The following is a 21,540-nucleotide window of genomic DNA, read 5'->3' as shown; positions in this document are numbered from 1 at the left end:
TAACCATGTATATCTTTTTTTGTATTATTGAAAGAGTATATCCAGGGTAAATTTTTGGAATTGAGATTGTGGTTAAAGAGTAAATGTAAATTTAGATTTGTTAGATATTGCCAAATTCTCCTTTATAGGTGTTGTACCATATTTTAGTATTACTAACAATTTATGAAAAGGCCAATTTTAAAATGTAGAAATGTTTAAATTTGTTAGTAAAAATTAACAGTATTTGTATTAGTCCATTCTTTCATTGCTATAAAGAACTACCTGAGACTGGTTATTTCTAAAGAAAAGAGGTTTAATTGGCTCAGGTTTATATAGGCTGTACAGGAAGCATTGCTAGGGAGGCCTCAGGAAACTTACAATCATGGCAGAAGGCAAAGAGGAAGCTGGCATGTCTTAGATGGCCAGAGCAGGAGGCAGAAGGAGAGTGGGAGGTGCTACTTTTAATCAACCAGAACTCAAGAGAATTCACTCACTATCATGAGAACTGCAAGGGGGATATTGGCCCCATGATCCAGTGGCCTCACACCAGCCCCCTTCTCCAACATTGGGGATTATAATTTGACATGAGATTTGGTCAGGGACACAAATCCAAACCATATCATTCTGCATCTGGCCCCTCCCAAATCTCATGTCCTTCTCACATTTCAAATTACACCCATGGCGGGCTGGGTGCAGTGACTCACCCCTGTAATCCTAGCATTTTGGGAGGCCAGAGAGGGCAGATTGCTTGAGTTCAGGAGTTCAAGACCAGCCTGGCCAACATAATGAAACCCTGTCTCTACTAAAAATACAAAAATTAGCCGGGCATGGTGGCACAGCCTTATAATCCCAGCTACTTGGTAAGCTGAGGCAGGAGAATCACTTGAACCTAGGAGGTGGAGGTGGCAGTGAGCCAAGACTGTACCACTGCACTCTAGCCTGAGTGACAGAGTGAGACTCCATCTCAAAAAAAAAAAAAAAAACAAAAAACAAAAAACAAAAACCATGCCTTCCCAACAATCCCCCAAATTCTTAACATATTCCAGCATTAACTGAAAAGTCCACAGTCCAAAGTCTCATCTAAGACAAGGCAAGTCTCTTCTGCCTATGAGCCTATAAGATCAAAAACAGTTAGTTACTTCCAAGATACAATGGGGTTATAGGCATTGGCTAAATACTTCCCTTCCAAAACGGAGAAATCAGCCAAAACAAAGAAGCTACAGGCCCATGCAAGTCTGAAACCCAGCAGGGCAGTAATTAAATCTTAAAACTCCCAAATAATATCCTTTGTCTCCATGTCTCACATCCAGGTAACATTGATGCAAGGAATGGGTTCCCAAGGCTTTGGGCAGCTCTGCCCCTGTAGCTCTGCAGGGTGCAACCCCTGTGGCTGCTTTCATGGGCTGGCATTGAGTGCCTGAGGTTTTGCCAGGTGCATGGTGCAAGCCATTGGTGGATCTACCATTCTCATGTCTGGAGGATGGTGGCCATCTTCTCACACCTCCATTAACCAGTGTCCCAGTGGGGACTCTGCGTAGGGGCTCCAACCCCACATTTGCCCTCCATACTGCCATTGTAGAGGTTTTCCATGAGGGCTACGTACCCCCAGCAGACTTCTGCCTGGACATCAGGCATTTCCATACATCCTCTGAAAACTAGGTAGAGGCTCCCAAGCCTCAACTGTCACACTCTGTGCACCCACCGGCTTAACACCTCATGGAAGCCACCAAGGCCTATGGCTTGCACCCTCTGAAGCATCAGCCTGATCTGTACCTTAGCCCCTTTTAACCGTGGCTAGAGCTGGAGTGGCCATGATGCAGGGTGCCATGACTCAAGGCTGCACAGAGCACTGAGGCCTTGTACCTGGCCCACAAAACCATTATTTCCTCCTAGGTCTCCAGGCCTGTGATGGGAGGAGCTACTGTGAAGGTCTCTGAAATTCCTTCCAGGAATTTTCACCATTATCTTGGTTATGAATATTTGTCTCCTCTTTACATATGCAAATTTCTGCAGCTGGCTTAAATTCCTCCCTTGAAATTTTTTTTTTTCTTCTTTTTTTTTTTTGAGACAGAGTCTTGCTGTGTTGCCCAGGCTGGAGTGCAGTGGCGCAATCTCAGCTCACTGCAAGCTCCACCTCCTGGGTTCATGCCATTCTCCTGCCTCAGCCTCCTGAGTAGCTGGGACTACAGGTGCCTGCCACCACACCCGGCTAATTTTTTTTTTATTTTTTATTTTTAGTAGAGACGGGGTGTCACTGTGTTAGCCAGGATGGTCTCAATCTCCTGACCTCGCGATCCACCCATCTCGGCCTCCCAAAGTGCTAGGATTACAGATGTGAGCTACCGCACCTGGCCTTTTTTTTCTTTTATGCCACATGACCAAGCTGCAAATTTTTCAAACCTTTATACTCTGCTTCCTTTTTAAATGTAAGTGCCAGTTTTATGTCTTTTTTTTTTTTGCTCAAGAATATGAGCATAGGCTGCTAGAAGCAGCCAGACCTTGTCTTGAGTGTTTTGCTGCTTAGAAATTTCTTCCACCAGCGAAGTGCAGTGGCTCATCCATGTAATCCCAGCACTTTGGGAGGCTGAGGTTATGAGGTGGGCCAAGGTGAGCAGATTGCTTAAGCTCAGGAGTTCAAGACTAGCCTGGGCAACATGGCAAAACGTTGGCTCTACCAAAAACACAGAAAATTAGCTGTGTGTGGTGGTGTGCACCTATAATCCCAGCTACTTGTGAGGTTGAGGTAGGGGGATTCCTTGAGCCCAGGAGGCAGAGTTGCAGTGAGATGAGATTGCCCCATTGCACTCCAGCCTGGGTGACAGAGTGACACCCTGTCTCAAAAAAAAAAAAAAAAAGAAGAAAAGAAAAGAAACATCTCCCACCAGATACCCTAAATCATCACTCTCAAGTTCAAAGTTCTACAGATCTCTAGGGCAGGGGCACGATGCCTCCAGTCTGTTTGCTAAAGCATAGCACAAGTAACCTTTACGCTAGTTCCCAGTAAGTTCCTCATCTCCAATACCTTCTCAGCCTGAACTTCACTGTCCATATCACAATCAGCATTTTGGTCACAACCGTTCAGCATGTCTCTGGGCATTTCCAAATTTGCCCTCATCTTCCTTTCTTCTTCTGCGCCCTTCAAACTATTCCACCCTCTGCTCATTACGTAGTTCCATAGCTGCTTCCACATTTTCAGGTATCTTTGTAGCAATACCCTCTTCCTGGTACCAATTTTCTGTTTCTAGTCTCTTCTTGCATTGCTATAAAGAGCTACCTGAGACTGGTTACTTTCTAGAGAAAAGAGTTTTAATTGGCTCACAGTTCACAGGCTGTATAGGACACATAGCTGGGGAGGCCTCAGGAAACTTACTATCATGGTAGAAGGTGAAGGGAAGCTGGCACATCTTACATGGCTGGAGCAAGAGGAAGAGAGCAAGCGGAGGGTGCTATACACTTTAAACAACCAGCTCTTACTCAATATCATGAGAACAGCAAGGGGGATACTGGCTCTATGATCCATTCACCTCCTACCAGTCCCCTTCTCCAACATTGGGGATTACAATTAGACATGAGATTTGGGCAGGGACACAAATCCAAACCATGTCAGTATTCCATATTTCTTTCTTTACTGAAGTCAAAGTTGAAAACAGAATACAAGGTGGAAGCTCCCAAGAATGAAAGGACAGACTGGTGATTTCTCAGAGCATATGAGAATCCTTCATTTAAGCTCAAACATTCTAGCATCCAAAAATGAATTTGGATGTGAAGCATCATTAATTCACTATGAAGTAATAGTGCATATATCGTCACCCAACATTAAAAGATATGTAGAGTTTGCTTACTGGCATTGTCTTTAAGATAAATCACCTGTTTCTGTCTTCAAGCAGCTCTACAGAGGAATGAAGCAAAAAGGTAATTGTAATGAGTGCCACAGTAAATGAATCAAGAGAGATATAATGGTAATGAGAGGAAGGAATACCTAAGACTGCCTAGATGACTTAGAGGGATTCCTCACAGAAAGTGGGATCTTCTTCTTTTTTTTTTTTTTTTTTTGAGAGGGAGTCTTGCTCTGTCACCCAGGCTGGAGTGCAGTGGCGCAGTCTCGGCTCACTGCAAGCTCCGACTCCCAGGTTCACGCCATTCTCCTGCCTCAGCCTCCTGAGTAGCTAGGACTACAGGCGCCTGCCACCACACCCGGCTGATTTTTTGTATTTTTAGTAAAGATAGGGTTTCACTGTGTTAGCCAGGATGGTCTCTGTCTCCTGACTTCGTGATCCGCCTGCCTCTGCCTCCCAAAGTGCTGGGATTACAGGCGTGAGCCATCAAGCCCAGCCGAAAGTGGAATCTTTGACCTGACTCTTGAAAGAGAAGTTTCCCAGGTAAACAATGGTAACTAGCTTACTGGCAGGAAAAACATATGTCTAGATGTAGAAGTGTAGGGAAAAAAGCAGGAGTAGAATCATGGGAAGAGCTCTTCAGTTGGTCACCAATATCTATAAATATTTATTTTTATAGGAAGCTCTAAAGTCATATAATTGGTTGAGGCTAGATTGATATTTAAGGTCCATCCAATCCTTGGATCCTATGACTCTGATTATTTTGTTTTATTTATTTATTTATTTTATTTTACTTTAAGTTTTGCATGTGCTGAACATGCAGGTTTGTCACACAGGTATACATGTGCCATGATGGTTTGCTGCACCTATCAACCCGTTAACTAGGTTTTGTTGTTATTATTGTTGTTTGTTTGTTTGTTTTTTCTGAGACGGAGTCTCGCTCTGTCACCCAGGCTGGAGGGCACTGGCGCAATCTTGGCTTACTGCAGCCTTCACCTCCTGGGTTCAAGTGATTCTCCTGCCTCAGCCTCCCAAGCAGCTGGGACTGCAGGCGGGCACCACCATGCCCAGCTAATTTTTGTATTTTTAGTAGAGACAGGGTTTCACTGGACAGTATTGGCCAGGCTGGTCTTGAACTCCCAACCTTGTAATCCGCCCGCCTTGGCCCCCAAAGTGCAGGGATTACAGGCGTGAGTCACTGTGCCCAGCCATCATCTAGGTGTTAAGCCCCACTTGCATTAGGTATTTGTCCTAATACTGTCCCTCACAGGGTGACCCAGGCTGGCGTACAGTGGTATGATCATATATCACTATAACCTCAAACTCCTGGACTCAAGCAATCCTGTCATGTCAGCCTCCTGAGTAGCTGAGACTACAATTGTGTGCCACCATGCCTGGCATGTGTGTATATATATACACATACATATATGTACACACACACACATATACACACACATATATACACATATATGTGTATATGTGTATATATGTGTGTGTATATGTGTATGTATATATGTGTATATATGTATATGTGTGTGTATATACACATATATGTATACATGTACACATACATCTATGTGTATAGGTGCACACACATATATACATATATGTGTATATGTGTATGTATGTGTGTGTACATATATGTGTGTGTGTGTGTGTATATATATATGGTTTTTGTTTTTGGTTTTTTTTTTTTTGAGACAGACTCTTGCTCCATCACCCAGGCTGGAGTGCAGTTGTGCAACCTCAGCTCACTGCAACCTCCGCCTCCTGCGTTTAAGCAATTCTTTTTTTTTTTTTTTTTTTTTTACAGTTTTAAGATTTAATAAAGTGAAAACAGAGCTCCCATACAAAGGGAGGGGACCCAAAGAGGGTTGCCATTGCCGGCTCGAATGCCTGGGTTTATATCCTGATCATTGTCCCTCCCGTTGTGCTCTTAGGCGATAGATGATTGGCTGTTTCTTTACCTCCTGTTTTTGCCTAATTAGCATTTTAGTGAGCTCTGTTTACTACCTGATTGGTTGGGTGTGAGCTAAATTGCAAGCCCTGTGTTTAAAGGTGGATGCGGTCACCTTCCCAGCTAGGTTTAGGGATTCTTAGTCGGCGTAAGAAATCCAGCTAGTCCTGTCTCTCAGTACCCCCTCTCAACAGGAAAACCCAAGTGCTGTTGGGGAGGTTGGCCGACAACCGCTCTAACTGCTTCCTGCTGAATTGGGGTGTAGTAGGGGTTGTGCAGTTGAGATTTCCTTGGGAGGGGTGTCTTCACTTCAATGTCATTAACATCAGAGCATGGGCTAGCAGGCCAGTCCAGGGGTCCATGGTAGGTCTTAGTCATAGACTGCATCTGGGGCTCCATTTGAAGAACCAATTGTAATTTTACAGCTTTGATTCTGGAAAAGACAAACTTAACAAGGAGGTTAAAGATATAGGGATTGAAATGTATGGCCTGCAGTGCAGGGGATTATTTCTTTGGCACACTTTACAGGCCCTGACTATCTGCTTGATAGTTTTGAAAAGGCCTGGTCCAGTAAATAATGATTTGGCCATCTGATGGGTGTTATCAATGCCTAAGTGAAAGGTTTGGTGAAGGGTTTTAAGTAATTTCCATTGGTTAGCTGCAAGCAAACGTATTTTTCCTTCTTCGGTGGCTAGCCATCCTGGGGGGAGGAAACTATGTTCTTGTGAGGTTCCCCATTCTATTTCTTCTTTTGAGTAATGGGGCTTGGTTTCCCAGAGGGGATTACCCCACACTAGGGGTCTTTCTATAAGCATTTCTGATGGAGGGTCCTGCCTTGCAGCTCTTTTGGCTTCAATATCTGCTTGGCGCTTCTCTTCTATTTCCCTTTCCTTTCCTTTCTGATGACCCTGGCAGTGTAAGATTGCCACCTCTTTAGGTTTCTGTACAGCCAATAATAATATCCTAATGGTTTCCTGATGTTTGATTGGTGTTCCCTCGGAAGTTAGGAATTCCCTTTCCCTCCATATTGCTGCATGGGCATGGAGGACTAAGTAAGCATACTTAAGAGTCTGTATATATATTTACCCTTTTTCCTTCTCCTAATTCTAGTGCCCAAATGAGGGCTATTAGTTCTGCCAGCTGAGCACTAGTTCCTGGAGTGAGGGGTTACTTTCAAGTATTCCATTATCACTGACCACTGCATACCCGCTTTTCGAAGTCCTTTTTCTACAAAGGAACTTCCATCAGTATACAAGTTGATGTCGGGATCAATCAAGGGAACCTCTAAAAGGTCCCCTTGAGTGGCGTAGGTTTGAGCAATTACTTGATGACAGTTATGTTCTATCTTTTCTTCGTCTGGAAGAAATGTGGCGGGGTTAAGAGTTGCACAAGTGCGCAGTCACAGCACTGGCCCTTCAAGTAATAGAGCCTGATATTTAAGTAAATGGTTGTCTGACAGCCACAAGTCTCCTTTAGCAGTGAGTATGCCGTTCACATCATGAGATGTCCACACAGTAAGATATCTTCCCTGTGTTATTTTAAATGCTTTAGATACTAAAACTGCTACTGCTGCCACTACCCGTAAACAATGAGGCCAACCCTTTGCCACTACATCAGTTTTCTTACTCAGGTATGCCATGGGTTGCAAGCTCATCCCTCGGACCTGTGTAAGGACTCCTAGAGCTATTCCTGTTTTTTCCGTGACATATACGAAGTCTTGCCCCGTTGGCAAGCTTAACACTGGGGCTTGGGTTAGGGCCTTCTTTAAGGCCTAGAAAGCCGCTTCTGCTTCAGGTGTCCATCTTACTAAATGGGTATTGGCTTTCTGAGTTTCTTTAATTAATGTATATAATGGTCTGGCTATTTCGCCATACCTGGGAATCCATATTTGGCAGAAGCCTATTATCCAAGGAACCCTCTTAGTTGCTTTAGGGTTTTGGGATGAGGATAAGCCAGTATGGGCTGGATACGTTCCTCACTGAGGACCCTGGTGCCTTTGGATAATTTTAGCCCTAAGTATTTAGGCTGCTGTGAGCAGAGCTGAGCCTTTGGTTTGGAAACCTTGTAGCCACAGGTAGCGAGGAAATTTAAGAGCGCTTGGGTGGCTTGATGGCACAAGGTTTCTGAACGGGCAGCTAAAAGTAAATCATCCACATACCAAAGGATAAGAGTGTCCAGGTGTGAGAACTGGCTCAAGTCTTGGGCTAATGCCTGGACAAATAGATGGGGGCTATCACTGAACCCTTGGGGTAAAACAGTCCAGGTGAGTTGAGACGTTGAGTTCAAAGGATCTTCAAAGGCAAACAAGAATTGAGAGTCAAGATATACAGGGATGCAGAAAAAGGCATCCTTAAGGTCCAGGACTGTAAACCACTCTGCTTCCTCTGGTATTTGGGAAAGCAGAGTATAAGGGTTAGGTACTGCTGGGTATAGAGGGACAATGACCTCACTGATAATCCTGAGATCTTGCACTAACCTCCACTGTCTGTTGGGTTTCTGTACTCCTAAAATTGGAGTATTGCAGGGGCTATTGCATGGTTTTACTAGGCCTTGGGCTTTAAGTCCTTAACAATTTTTTTTAGTCCTTGTTGGGCCTCGGGTCTAAGGGGGTACTGCCTTTGGTAGGGAAAGGAGGCAGAATCCTTTAGTTTAATTTGAACAGGATGGGCATTTTTTGCTCGTCCATAGTGTCCTTCTGTTGCCCAGACTTCAGGATTAATTCCTTCCTCAAGCAGGGGACAACAAACGGGTGTTCCTTTTCCTATGTTTAGGTGTATAATGGCCCCTGCTTTTGCTAGAATGTCTCTCCCTAACAAGGGAGTGGGGCTTTCAGGCATAATTAGAAAAGCATGTGAAAAGAGTAAAGTTCCCCAGTCACAACTTAGTGGCTGGGAGAAGTATCTAGTGACTGGCTGTCCTAGGACCCCTCAGATAGTGACAGATCTGGAGGACAGTTGTCTGGGACAGGAGAGTAAGACTGAGAAGTCCGCACCAGTGTCCAGGAGACAGTTAACCTCCTGGCCCTCAATGGTTAAGCATACCCGGGGTTCTGTGAGGGTGATGGCATGGGCTGGCACTTGCCCTGGGCACCCTCAGTCCTGCTGGATCATCTGGTTAGTGGCTTCTGACTCAGAGGACCTTTGTCCCCTAGGGCAGTGGGCCTTCCAGTGATTCCCTTGACATAAGGGGCATGGATGAGGGGGTGGCTTATTTCTATGCGGACAATCTTTTATAAAGTGTCCTTGTAGACTGCACTGGAAGCAAGCCCTATTAGGCATTCAATTTCCCTAGGCTTTCTGTGTTCCAGAGCCTCCAAAGTCCGCTTGCCTGAGGGCCATGACTAAAGCAGTGGCCTTTTTTTTCATCCCGTTTATCCAGTTCTGCCTGCTGCTCCTGATCTCTATTATAAGAAACCGAGGTTGCCAAGTTCAATAGGGTTTCTAAGTTTTTTGAAGTTTTTTCTAATGTCTGCAGCTGACTGAGTGATAAACCTATCCTTTAAGATTAGTTGGCCTTCAATAGAGTCAGGTGACAGAGAGGTATGCTTTCTCAATGCCTCCCTTAGTCTCTCCAGAAAGGCAGTAGGATTTTCTTCCCTTCCCTGTGTTATAGTGGACATCATTGAATAATTCACAGGCTTCTTCCTAGTTTTCCTTAGTCCTTCTAGCACGAAAGTTAGCGAATCTCTGCAGCACCAAGCTCCATGTTCTGATTCTGTGTCCCAGTGAGGGTCTACACTGGGAACTGCCTGCTGGCCTGTGGGGAATCGTTCTCTTTCCTCTGTTGTCATCCTATCATTGACCTGACTGAGATACCAGAGATCGCCAAACTCTCAGGCTACAGTTATGGCAGCACTTCTCTCATTTGGGGTTAGTGTCTGACTTAGCAGTAACATTATATCTCTCCATGTCAGATCAAAGGATTGTCCTAACCCTTGTAAAACATCAATATGGCCATCACGGTTATCTGAGAATTTACCTAGGTCTATTTTAATTTGCTTCAAATCTGAGAGAGAAAAAGGTACGTACACTCTGGCTGGGCCGAATTCTCCTCCTCCCACCGCTTGGAGGGGGCATAATTGGGGAATATTGGCATTCTTTGGTTCATTGTTTATCCCTTTGTCTATCTCCTTTTGGACCGTTTGGGTTGAAGGGGATTCCTTATTAGTTGGGGAAGGAGTTGGGGGGACGCCGGGTAGGGAGGTAGACTCTAAGGGCTTCCTATGGGGTATAAATCACACTTTTTACATAATTGCGAATTGTCTCTTAATGAAAAGAAAGTTTGTACATGTGGCACTTCACTCCATTTGCCTTCTTTTCTACGAAAGAGATCATGGTGTTATAATTTATACTTCCTTCAGGAGGCCAGGTTTCTCCCCCTTGAAGATGATATCGTGGCCAGGCGGTACTGCAGAAAAATATAAATCATTTCTTTCTTAGTGTCTGAGAGTCAAATTGGTCCCAATTCTCCAGAATATATCTTAGGGGCGTTTTTGCCTTACGGGGAACGTTTCCCATTGCTTTGGAGGTCCCTTCATGGTCGCCAAATGTTACCGGGGGGCCCTTGCTCCCAGAGCTCCCAAGATGGCGGTGGGCTGCTTCCAAGATGGTGGCAAGCCTTGTGTTCTCTGACCTGGGGTTCTTGGCCTCACAGATTCCAAGGAATGGAATCTTGGGCCATGCTGTGAGTGTTATAGCTCTATTAGAAGCCATGGGTCACAGAAGAGAACCGTGGAACCCAGTGACTAGTGTTCAGCTCAATTAGGACGAACCTGGGCACTTAGTCGTGCAGGAACAATGGCAAGCCTTTAGCCCGATCGGGAGCGGCAGTGGGCACCTCACTGGATCAGGAGCACAGCGGACACCCTGCTGGATCCAGAGGGATGGAAGTCAGCGGCAGGTCTGTGACGGCGGCAAACAGCAGTGGAGGACATGGAAGAGTGCAGCTGCAAGATTTAATAGAGTGAAAACAGAACTCCCATACAAAGGGAGGGAACCCAAAGAGGGTAGTCCGTGTTTAACCAATTCTTGTGCCTCAGCCTCCTGAGTAGCTGGGATTACAGGCATGTGCCACTATGCCTGGCTAATTTTTGTAATTTTAGTAGAGACAGGGTTTCGCTATGTTGGCCAGGATGGTCTTGAACTCCTGGCCTCAAGAGATCCACCCACTCTTGGCCTCCCAAAGTGCTGGGATTGTAGGCATGAGCCACCACACCTGACTGATTTTTTTATAGAGACAAACTCTCACTATGTTGCTCAGGCTGGTCTCAAACTCCTGGCCTCAAGTGACCCTCCTGCCTCAGCCCCTCAAAGCACTGAGATTACAGGTGTGAGCCCCTCTGCCTACCCCTATAACTCTTATTATTGCAGCTAATATGGTGGACTTGAATCTTACTAAGGGATTATATTTTAAAGTTGGCAATTATGGTAAAATTTGCAAATAGTTCAAATCCTTTAAGATGATCCTTTTTTTTTTTTTTTTTTTTAATGCAACAGTTTCACTCTTGTCACCCAGGCTGGAGGTCAGTGGCACAATCTTGGCTCACTGCAACCTCTGCCTCCCACGTTCAAGCGATTCTCCTGCCTCAGCCTCCCGAGTAGCTGGGATTACAGGTGCCTGCTACCAAGCCCAGCTAATTTTGGTATTTTTAGTAGATGTGGAGTTTCACCATGTTTGCCAGGCTGGTCTCGAACTCCTGACTTCAGGTGATACGCCCGCCTTGGCCTCCCGAAATGTTGGGATTACAGGCATGAGCCACCGCTCCTGGCCAAGATGATCCCTTTAATGTTAGAACATAATGATTATTCTTGGGCCCGTCTCTATTGAAGATACAAAAATTAGTCAGGCGTGGTGGCACACGCCTGTAATCCCAGCTACTTGGGAAGCTGAGGCAGGGAGAATCGCTTGAACCTGGGAGGCGGAGGTTGCAGTGAGCCGAGATCAAGCCACTGCACTCCAGCCTGGGCAACAGAGCGAGACTCCATCTAAACAAATAAAAAATAAAAAAAAAGAACATAGTGGTTATTCTTGATTGAGAACCAGATTAATTAGTTGCCTTGCATTTAGGGTGTATATTATATGAAAAAATGCATACTGTAGTTCTAAACACTAAGAATACACTCAGTGAGTCATAGGTTCATATTGGAAGCAGCAACTATGAAATTGACATAGAACGAATAGTAGATACTTGTCTGCTATCTCATGTACAATCCAGGGCATATGTTCCTTGAATGGAATGACTGAATTGCCAGGCACAGTGGCTCACACCTGTAATCTCAACATGTTGGGAGGCCAAGATAGGAGGATTGCTTGAGCCTAGGAGTTCAAGACAAGCCTGGGCAATAGAGAAAGACCGCGTCGCTACAGAAAGTTAAACAATTAGCCAGGCACGGGGGCATGCATCTGTATTCCCAGCTACTTGGGAGGCTGAGGTGGGAGGATCACTTGAGCCTGGGAGGTTGAGGCTGCAGTGAGCCCTGATGGCACCACTGCCCTCCAGCCTCAGTGACAGAGAGTGAGACCCTGTCTCAAAAACAAAAAACAATGACTGAATTACTCTTATTTCCATAGTTCTTACTCTCTCCTTCTCTGGACCATATAGCTGAATCCCCAAAAGGTAAAGGCCCCTATAATATGGTTCCCTTATATATATTTTGCAAATTAGACATAGTATCTAATGTGGTTGAGTCCCCAATATTTATTCTACAGCTCATGATTTGCCTAACTAGTCATGGTTTAGTTTAGTAATGGATTACTTAGCGTGATTACTTAGTGTGAAGGCCAAGGTGTTGTAATAGAAGTCTCAAAATTCAGTAGCATAAAGAAGATGGAAGTGTCTTTCTCTGATAAATTATTGTGGCCAGTCCAAACTTTTGGTGGGGTGAGAGAGATGTGAATAGCACAGGCTCATTTAGGGACCTTGGTTTTTTCCTTTTTATTGCTCTACCATCTCCTAGAACATTTGAATTGTAGGAACCAGTTGTAGGCATGGCAGGGCTCTAACTTGCAAGGAAGAGGAAAGAGAAGAAAAGCTCATGCCAAACCTAGATATGAAATCGTTTCTTCTGCTCACATTCCATTGAATTTTATATTAGTGACAGCACAGTCACATGACCACACTTAACTGCAAGAAGGACAGAAAACGGAGTGTCTAGCTTATCAGCTATGTGCCCCAGAAAATAGGCAGAATAGATTTTGAAAGAAAAACTAGTCATCTCCCATTATGAGATGGGAGGGTAAGTTGGCTAGCAGACTTTTGGAAAAGATTTCCATTGTCCTAAACTAATAAAGAAACATATAATACTAGACCAAAAGTTTGTTAATATTTTGATAATTCCACTTGTAAGAAATGTTTCCTCTATAATCTTACATATCTTCTTTTGTATATTCTAAAACATTATTCTGAGAAGGGGACCATCGGCCTCAAAAGACTGCCAGAGGGGCCTGTAGCACAAAAACAGGCCTCTGCCCTGGCAGAGGCAGCAAGATTATTTAAGAGCCTGTTAATTCAGACAAGCAATAATGACAATGTGACTCAGGCAGCGTCCACAGGGGATAGATTCCAGAGATCCTTTAACCTTCACTCACAGAATCTGCTTTTATCAGCAATACAGCAAGATGATAGCATTGCTACTACCCATTTGTGCTCACTTAATTTTGGCAGAAGGAAATACTTCTTTGGAAGTGTAGTTTAGGAATGTTTTCTTTTTAAAGTTAACATGAAATAGGGAGAAACGTTCAAGACAGATAGGATGCCATCTTGTTGCTTAGCCGGCATAATGGATATTAGCTGGACATTTTTCCATAATTAATAGCTTCTCCCACAGAAAAAACAGTAAGCTTTTACCACCTTAGGTCGTGTGACAGCCTCTTAAAGTAGAAGAACAGAATCAGACACTCAGTAGGAACAAGAGCCTAGTCATTTGCCCTGAGGGATTGGAAACAGCACAGGAATTGCTAGTGGCAGGTTGAGGATGCCTCATTAACAGTCTCATGCTCCAATCCCAGGCCTCTGCACAAAATTGTGAGTAATCACTGCCAATGCTTGGATCCACAGGCCTTTGCAGTTATCTTTCATTGCTTTGTACATGACACTGTGAGCCTTCAGTAAAGCAGCAGCAGCCCAATTCATCACTTGAGTTCCATTGATCCAGCCACTCCAATGGGCTGTGGCTGTCTCTAGTCTAATCTCCAGAGGATTATGGGTCTGCAGTCTCCTATGACCTTACACTTGGATTTCCAGCAGTCAGTGGCCTTGTTTCATTTTACTAGAATGTGAGCTCTGGGTGAGAGAGCGAGACTCCATCTAAAAAAAAAAAATTAAATAAATAAAATTGCACATGTAAATATGTAAGACATTATTATTACAGGATTTAACAAAAACTCATATTCATCCTCCCCATACGTTTCTTTTTTTTTTTTTTTTTTTTTTTTTTTGAGACAGAGTTTCGCTCTTGTCGCCCAGCTGGAATGCAGTGGCACAATCTCAGCTCACTGCAACCTCCACCTTCCGGGTTCAAGCAATTCTCCTGCCTCAGCCTCCTGAGTAGCTGGAATTACAGGCACACACCACCACATCTGGCTAATTTTTGTATTTTTAGTAGAGACAGGGTTTCGCCATGTTAGCCAGGCTGGTCTTGAACTCCTGACCTCAGGTAATCCGCCCTCCTTGGCCTCCCAAAGTGCTGGGATTACAGGCGTGAGCCACTGCGCCTGGTCCCCATACCTTTCATAAATATATACATTTTAGTCCTATCTCCATGACGCCTCATCTTCCTGAACTGGAAAACTCTTCTTTGGCCCATTTGTTATCTCTTTGAGAATTTCAACAGCTCTTTTCCTATACCATCACTACCATTAGAATGTACCCCTTCTACAACCACTGCTTCAAGGCCTATTCATGTTCATACTTCGAGACCCAGTTAAAACAGCATTGTCTTCGATGACAGTTTCCCATTTGGGTTTATTCACTCTGTCTTCTGAGATCCTCAACTCCATTTCTTCTCATCCTACTATAAATATTTGCACATTTTCACTAACCTTACCTGAATGAAACTCCATGGAACATTTGGTTCATCTTAGTATTTCTATTGCTTAGAAATACTGAGACACGGCACAGAGTTAAGTTCTCAGTAAATGCTAGATGAATGAATGAAAGGATAGAGGTATATGGGTCAGGAAAGGAATGCTTTGTCTCTGAGAGCTTCAGTGCTAAAAGCATTGTCCTTGTGCAGATGCCTACCAGGCGGAGACCGGTAGGTTGGGCTGGTAGTTCCCAAACTCTAACTCCCATATCCCCTCTGCTGACGTAGAGGTAGTTCAAGAAGCCACCATCCTTTAATGCTCAATTCATCTTTATTAAACACTTCACCTTAAATGTGCCTGGAAGACTGGGAAGACTTTTCAGAGTGATAGGTAGATTTTAAAGCATAAAAAGAAGTTTCCTGGAGTTAGCTGGGAAGGTTAGGAAGTTCAGAAAAAAGTAACAATATAGAGATTCTTAGGAAATTTTTCTAAAGTCAAAATTTTAGCATGCTATGCAAGTGCTTTCTTTTCCCACCTCAGCTGTCACTCTACATACAAGTTGTACTGAATTAACTGTTCTTCTAGTCTTTTTCTTTCCTCTGAGCCTTTTTTTTTTTTTTTTGAGACAGAGTCTCACTCTGTTGCCCAGGCTGGAGTGCAGTGGCAAGATCTCAGCTCACTGCAAGCTCCATCTCCTGGATTCACACCATTTTCCTGTCTCAGCCTCCCAAGTAGCTGGGACTACAGGTACCCGCTACCACGCCCGGCTAATTTTTTGTATTTTTAGTAGAGACAGGGTTTCACCATGTTCGCCAGGATGGTCTTGATCTCCTGACCTTGTGATCCGCCCACCTCGGCCTTCCAAAGTGCTGGGATTACAGGCATGAGCCACCGTGCCTGGCTGCTTTTTTTTTGAGATGAAGTATCGGTCTTGTTGCCTAGGCTGGAGTGCAATGGTGTGATCTCAGCTCACTGCAACCTCTGCCTCCCAGGTTCAAGTGATTCTCCTGCCTCAGCCTCCCAAGTAGCTGGGACTGCAGGCACGTGCCACCACGCCCAGCTAATTTTTGTATTTTTAGTTGAGACGGGGTTTCGCCATATTGACCAGGCTGGTCTCAAACTACAGACTTCAGGTGGTCTGCCCACCTCAGCCTCCCAAAGTGTTAGGATTACAGGCATGAGCCACCATGCCTGGACACTTTTTTTTTTTTTTTTTTTTAAATGTACAGTCCAGAGTTTTTTTTTTTTTTTTACACAAATTATGGCATGAATTCGCAGGGAATAGGCTCCAGCAACTCAGGCTTCTTCCCATTGGTTCTTACACAGTGTGCTTCTCCGGGCGGGGCAGGCTGGTGTTTCATTTAAACCCAGGTACCTTTCTCTCTGGCTTCCTTCTTTTACTGAACATTTTCCTTCATGCATTTCAGGAAGCTATATTGGCTCTTAGAGTGCTTAATGTGCTCAATAGGCACATTAATTCTCGTGGCAAGAAAATGGCCCGTAACTTACTTGTTTACAACAATGCCAACAGCATGTTGGGTAATAGTGTAGATTCTTCCAGTTTTGCCATGGTAACATTTGTGGGACATTCCTTTTTGAACAGTATACCCATTCCCTTGATGTCTACAATATCACCTGTCTTATAGATTCACACGTACCATGTGGCCAAAGGAACAACTCCATATTTTCTAAAAGGCCTAGAGGACATATATTGGGGGCATCTCCTCTTTCCCTTTGTATTTGTCATTTTGGCAAATTACTGGAAGATGGTTGTTCTAGTCAAAAGGTCCTGAGCCTTTTTAAATGCTTTTTCCTGTACTTGGAATGCCTTCTTTCCCTGATTTCCTTGATTTATCTCTTTTTTTTGTTTGTTTTTTTTAGACAGGGTCTCACTCTGTTGCCCAGGATGGAGTGCAGTGGTGTAGTCATGGCTCACTGCAGCCTTGACCTCCCAGGTTCAAGCAATCCTCCCAACTCAGCTCTCCTGAGTAGCTGGGACTACAGGCCTAAGTCACCATACCCAGCTAATTTTTTATTTTTTGTAGAGACAGGGTCTCCCTATATTGCCCAGGCTGGTCTTGAACTCCTAGATTCAAGGGATCCTGCCTCGTCAGCCTCCCTAAGTGCCTTAAAGAGCCTATGAGTGATGCTTGGCACAAAGTGAACCTCAGTAGACATTTCTTGAATGAATGAATCCCACAAGAATGCCTATTGCAATGAAAGATTGAGAGCAGGTAACTGTCTACTTTCTCTTTCCACATCCAGCATTCTCCTGGTGTGCAGCCTGCAGATGTGAAGGAAGTTGTTGAGAAGGGTGTACAGACTCTTGTGATTGGCCGAGGGATGAGCGAGGCCTTGAAGGTAGGTGTTGGTATGCACAGCATTTCTGAGGACAGGTGGGGATCTCTTGGACCTTTGTCTTACAGATTTGTCCTTCTTGGGAGGTCATCTTTATATATCATGTACCCTCGTTTTGCTGACCCAGGATAGCAATGGCTGCATACATTCCTCTGCCTCATCAGCGTTGGGCTCTCCAGTCTACCTAACCCTGAGACAGTGTCATTTCAACTATTTCTCAGAATCTCTCAAGTTCTACAAGGATCACTACTTGGTTCTTTACATTTTAATAATACTTTCTATCCTCATAGTATATTTTATAGTACTTCTAATTTTTCTTTTCTTGGACACATTTATGTTTTTCCCCTCTTCAGAAAAAAATGTAATTTTATTTTTCCTTTTTAAAAAATATAGATGGGGTCTCACTATTGTTGCCCAGGCTGGTCTTGAGCTCCTGAACTCAAATGATCTCCCGCCTTGGCCTCCCAAAGTGCTAGGATTACAAATGTGAGCTACCACGCCTGGCCTATTTTTAAAATTTTTTTTTTCTTTTTTTTTTTTGAGATGGAGTCTTGCTCTGTCACCCAGGCTGAGTGCAGTGGTGCCATCTTGGTTCACTGTAAGCTCTGCCTCCCAGGTTCACCCCATTCTCCTGCCTCAGCCTCCCGAGTAGCTGGGACTACAGGCTCCTGCCACCACGCCCGGTTAATTTTTTTTAGTTTTAGTAGAGTTGGGGTTTCACTGTGTTAGCCAGGATGGTCTTGATCTCCTGACCTTGTGATCCACCTGTCTCAGCCTCCCAAAGTGCTGGGATTACAGGTGTGAGCCACCGCACCTGGCTTATTTTTTAATTTTCTTACAGAAATAATACATGCTCATTGCAAAATATTTAAAAATTCAATGCAGAAATGTAGAAGTAAAAAGGTGAGATATTCCCTTCCCCGTCTTCACATTTGGTGTATATTTCTCCAGTCTTCTCTGAATGCATCTGCAAATATATACACACTTACACATATAGATATACGTTTATATACTTATAACCATTTTACATAAATATGTATTCTGTAACTTTTTCCCCCACTTATATTACTATATTTTGTATAGTCTTCCACATAGAGGCCTACCTTATTCTTTTCTTTATAGATGTCCTACAGTCCTGTTCCCTACTGATGAAGGTGCCCCTTATATCTAGGGCTTTATGTATATAGGGCACTTTCATCAATAGGGCTCAAGCAATCCTCCTACCTCGGCCTCCTGAAGTGCTGGAATTAAAGGCTTGAGCCACCATGCCCAGCCTATTTATATTTTAAAAATTTAAACTAGTTTTTTTTTTTTCCGCCAATACAATAATTCCTATCTGATAGGCTACTTTTATAAATCTCAAATATATAGAAAATATAGGGCATATTAAAAAATATTTCACTTGAGTTCTTTCTGAGGCAGAGTCTAATTAAAATCTATTTTTAAAAAATATTCAGGACAAGCCAGAGTTGAGAAAATATCATCTAATAATAGGTGTCACTATTAAGAACATCTTTTATATAAATTCATTTACAAATATTTATTAAGCATTTTCTATGGGTAAAGCACTATTCTAGGCACTGGGGATGGTGTGATAAACAAGACAAACAAGGTTCATGCCCCTCATGGATAATAAAAAACTAGACAACTTCAGATAATAATAAACAGTGAAGAAAATGGTGACTTATGCGGGGCTACTATGGGGTGAGCAAGAAAGGCCTTTCTGGGAAGACTTTTGAGCTGCAGTGTACATACATGAGTCAATTTCATCCTCACACCAACCCTGTGATGTAAGCACTATTATACCTATTTTACAAGTGAAGAAATTGGGGCTGGGAGACTTTAAAGAGCTAGCCTAACATTTCTTAGTATGTGGCAAAGAAGACATTTAGACTCAGTTTAGACTACCTCAAACATTTAACATTTATGGAGCTTGCACACCAAGGTAGATGTTTCACATACCCTTAGCTCAGCTAGTTGTCATACCAACCCTGGGAGCTAGGTGTTAATATCCCTAATTTACAGACATGAAAACAAAGACTCAGATAACTTAATTTACTTACCCAAGGTTACAGTGCTAGTAAAGATGTAAATCCAAGGCTAACTGCAAATTCCACGTTCTTTCATTTCCATTTCACTTGAGCTTTATGCTTGGGTATTATGATACCTCTGTCAAAGAGGGCTTTTTGACTCATTGGGGCTCCCTGCCCAATTTTGAACTGGTGATACACTGAGTGATCGTGAAGTGGCGATTGTCAACGTCTAATTCTGTAGAGTACACCTGCCTCATGGCAGTAAAGGAAACCCTGGGGGGCCTTTCCCCCTACTTACTCATCTCTTTTCCACCTTCCCAGGTGCCTTCATCAACTGTGGAGTACCTCAAGAAACATGGCATTGATGTGCGGGTCCTCCAGACAGAGCAGGCAGTGAAGGAGTATAATGCCTTGGTTGCCCAAGGGGTCAGGGTGGGAGGTGTCTTCCATTCCACCTGCTGATGGAGCCTTGAGAGGAGAATAAATCACTAAGTACCTCTGCCTGTGACTGTCACTCACCATTCTCCAAACCAGCCTCCCCTAAGCATTTTTGGACACCTGCTCATGCCAGGCTGTGCTAGGCTCTTGGGATGCAGGGATGACCAAGACAAGGTCCCTGTCCTTGAGGGTGTTAAAAGAAAAAAAAGAGGAGACAGAAGTTTAATAATGTAGTGAATGAACTGAGGGAACATTTGAGTAACAGGAACAGTAGGAGTATGCCCTGGGAGTTGGGTTCTAGACAGGCTGTTCTACTAACCAACCCTGAGACTGGAGCCAGATCATTCTCTCTGGACTTCGAATTTCAACTATAGGCCAGGTGCCATGGCTCACACCTGTAATCCAAACACTTTGGGAGGCTGAGGTGGGCGGATCACTTGAGGTCAGGAGTTCAACCCCAGCCTAGCCAACGTGGTGAAACACATCTCTATTAAAACTACAAAAATTAGCCGGGCGCAGTGGCTCAGGCCTGTAGCCCCAGCACTTTGGGAGGCCAAGACGGGCGGATCACGAGGTCAAGAGATTGAGACCATCCTGGCTAACACGGTGAAACCCCGTCTCTACTAAAAATACAAAAAATTAGCCGGGCGTGGTGGCAGGCGCCTGTAGTCCCAGCTACACGGGAGGCTGAGGCAGGAGAATGGCGTGAACCTGGGGGGCAGAGCTTGCAGTGAGCCGAGATCACGCCACTGCACTCCAGCCTGGGCGACAGAGCGAGACTCCGTCTCAAAAAAAAAAAAACTACAAAAATTAGCTGGGCGTGGTGTCACGAGCCTGTAGTCCCAGCTACTTGGGAGGCTAAGGCAGCAGGAGGATCACTTGAACCTGGGAGGAATAGGTTGCGGTGAGCCGAGATGGCACGACTGCACTCCAGCCTGGGTGACAGTGAGAGACTGTTTAAAAAAAAAAAAATTCAACTGTAAAATGTTTGTGCTGGACTAGATGCCCTTTAAAGGTTCCTACTGGCTCAGATAGTCTTTGTTCTACTAAACACCCAGATGGCCTTTGTGAAGCCTTAGAATAGACTGAGAGAATTACAAGTTATCAGCATCACCTTATTTTTAGTTTTTCTTTCTTTTTAAAGAACTATGGGCTTTGGTGTCAAATAGCCTTGACTTTGAACTGCAACTCACTGCCACTCACTGATTGGGCATTTGTCTAATTGCTTAGTTTCACTGTTCTCATATGTAAGATCAGGATAACATTATCAGTACCTGGAGTCACTGTAGGTATTAAATGAGGCAATTCATAGAAAGTTATTAACTCACTGCGTGGCATTTAGTAAGGACTCAATACATTAAACCACTGTTGTCCTTTTCTTTCTACTAATGGCGATACTGTGTAAAGCCAACTAGTTTCATTTTATGTCTTAATATAGCAGCTTATTATTTCAAAGAGTCATAGAATGTTGGAGCCCAAAGGAACTATCTCACTCATTTATTCAGTAATCCTCTTTCATATACATTTGTGGACAGCCTATTACTAATTTTCTTATGACCAGTTATTGTTGGGCCCTGGGGGAATAAGGATGAATGTTACAATTCCTGTCCTTAGGAATTATGTTGTATGAGAGAAAGACAAGTAAACAATAATGATACAATGCTAATATTATAATAGTTACTACGTCCAGTGGTGGCACAAAGAAAAGACTAATTTATCCTACTAGGATGGAAGGAAAATTAGGGAAGACATCACTAAGGAGATGACATTTAAGCTGAGTCTTAAAAAATGGAAGGTTCATTAATTCACTGAAAAAAACATTTACTTGGCAGCTCTTTTAACTAGACATTTACTAGGTATGGTATTTATCACAGCCATAACTAAATAAAATCGCTTCACCCCCGCCATCATTGGA

The 21,540-nt window shown here is 43.8% G+C and overlaps 1 protein-coding gene across 3 annotated transcripts in view; it reads left to right on the top strand.

The window, feature by feature from the left end:
- AAMDC (adipogenesis associated Mth938 domain containing) overlaps positions 1–19,688 on the top strand; it is a 51,329-nt gene extending 31,641 nt beyond the window's left edge. For all 3 annotated transcript variants that reach the window (XM_009186985.4, XM_003910459.4, XM_003910461.4), the window contains exons 3-4: positions 17,062–17,157; positions 19,509–19,688. In XM_009186985.4, the coding sequence (XP_009185249.1) occupies positions 17,062–17,157; positions 19,509–19,649 (237 nt within the window). In that variant the 3' untranslated portion in view covers positions 19,650–19,688. The remainder of the gene's footprint in view (positions 1–17,061; positions 17,158–19,508) is intronic.
- Positions 19,689–21,540: the final 1,852 nt, after the last annotated feature.

Source organism: Papio anubis, chromosome 12, assembly GCF_008728515.1.
Source record: "Papio anubis isolate 15944 chromosome 12, Panubis1.0, whole genome shotgun sequence".
NCBI classification, from domain to species: domain Eukaryota; kingdom Metazoa; phylum Chordata; class Mammalia; order Primates; family Cercopithecidae; genus Papio; species Papio anubis.
This window is presented reverse-complemented; position numbering and strand designations above follow the sequence as displayed.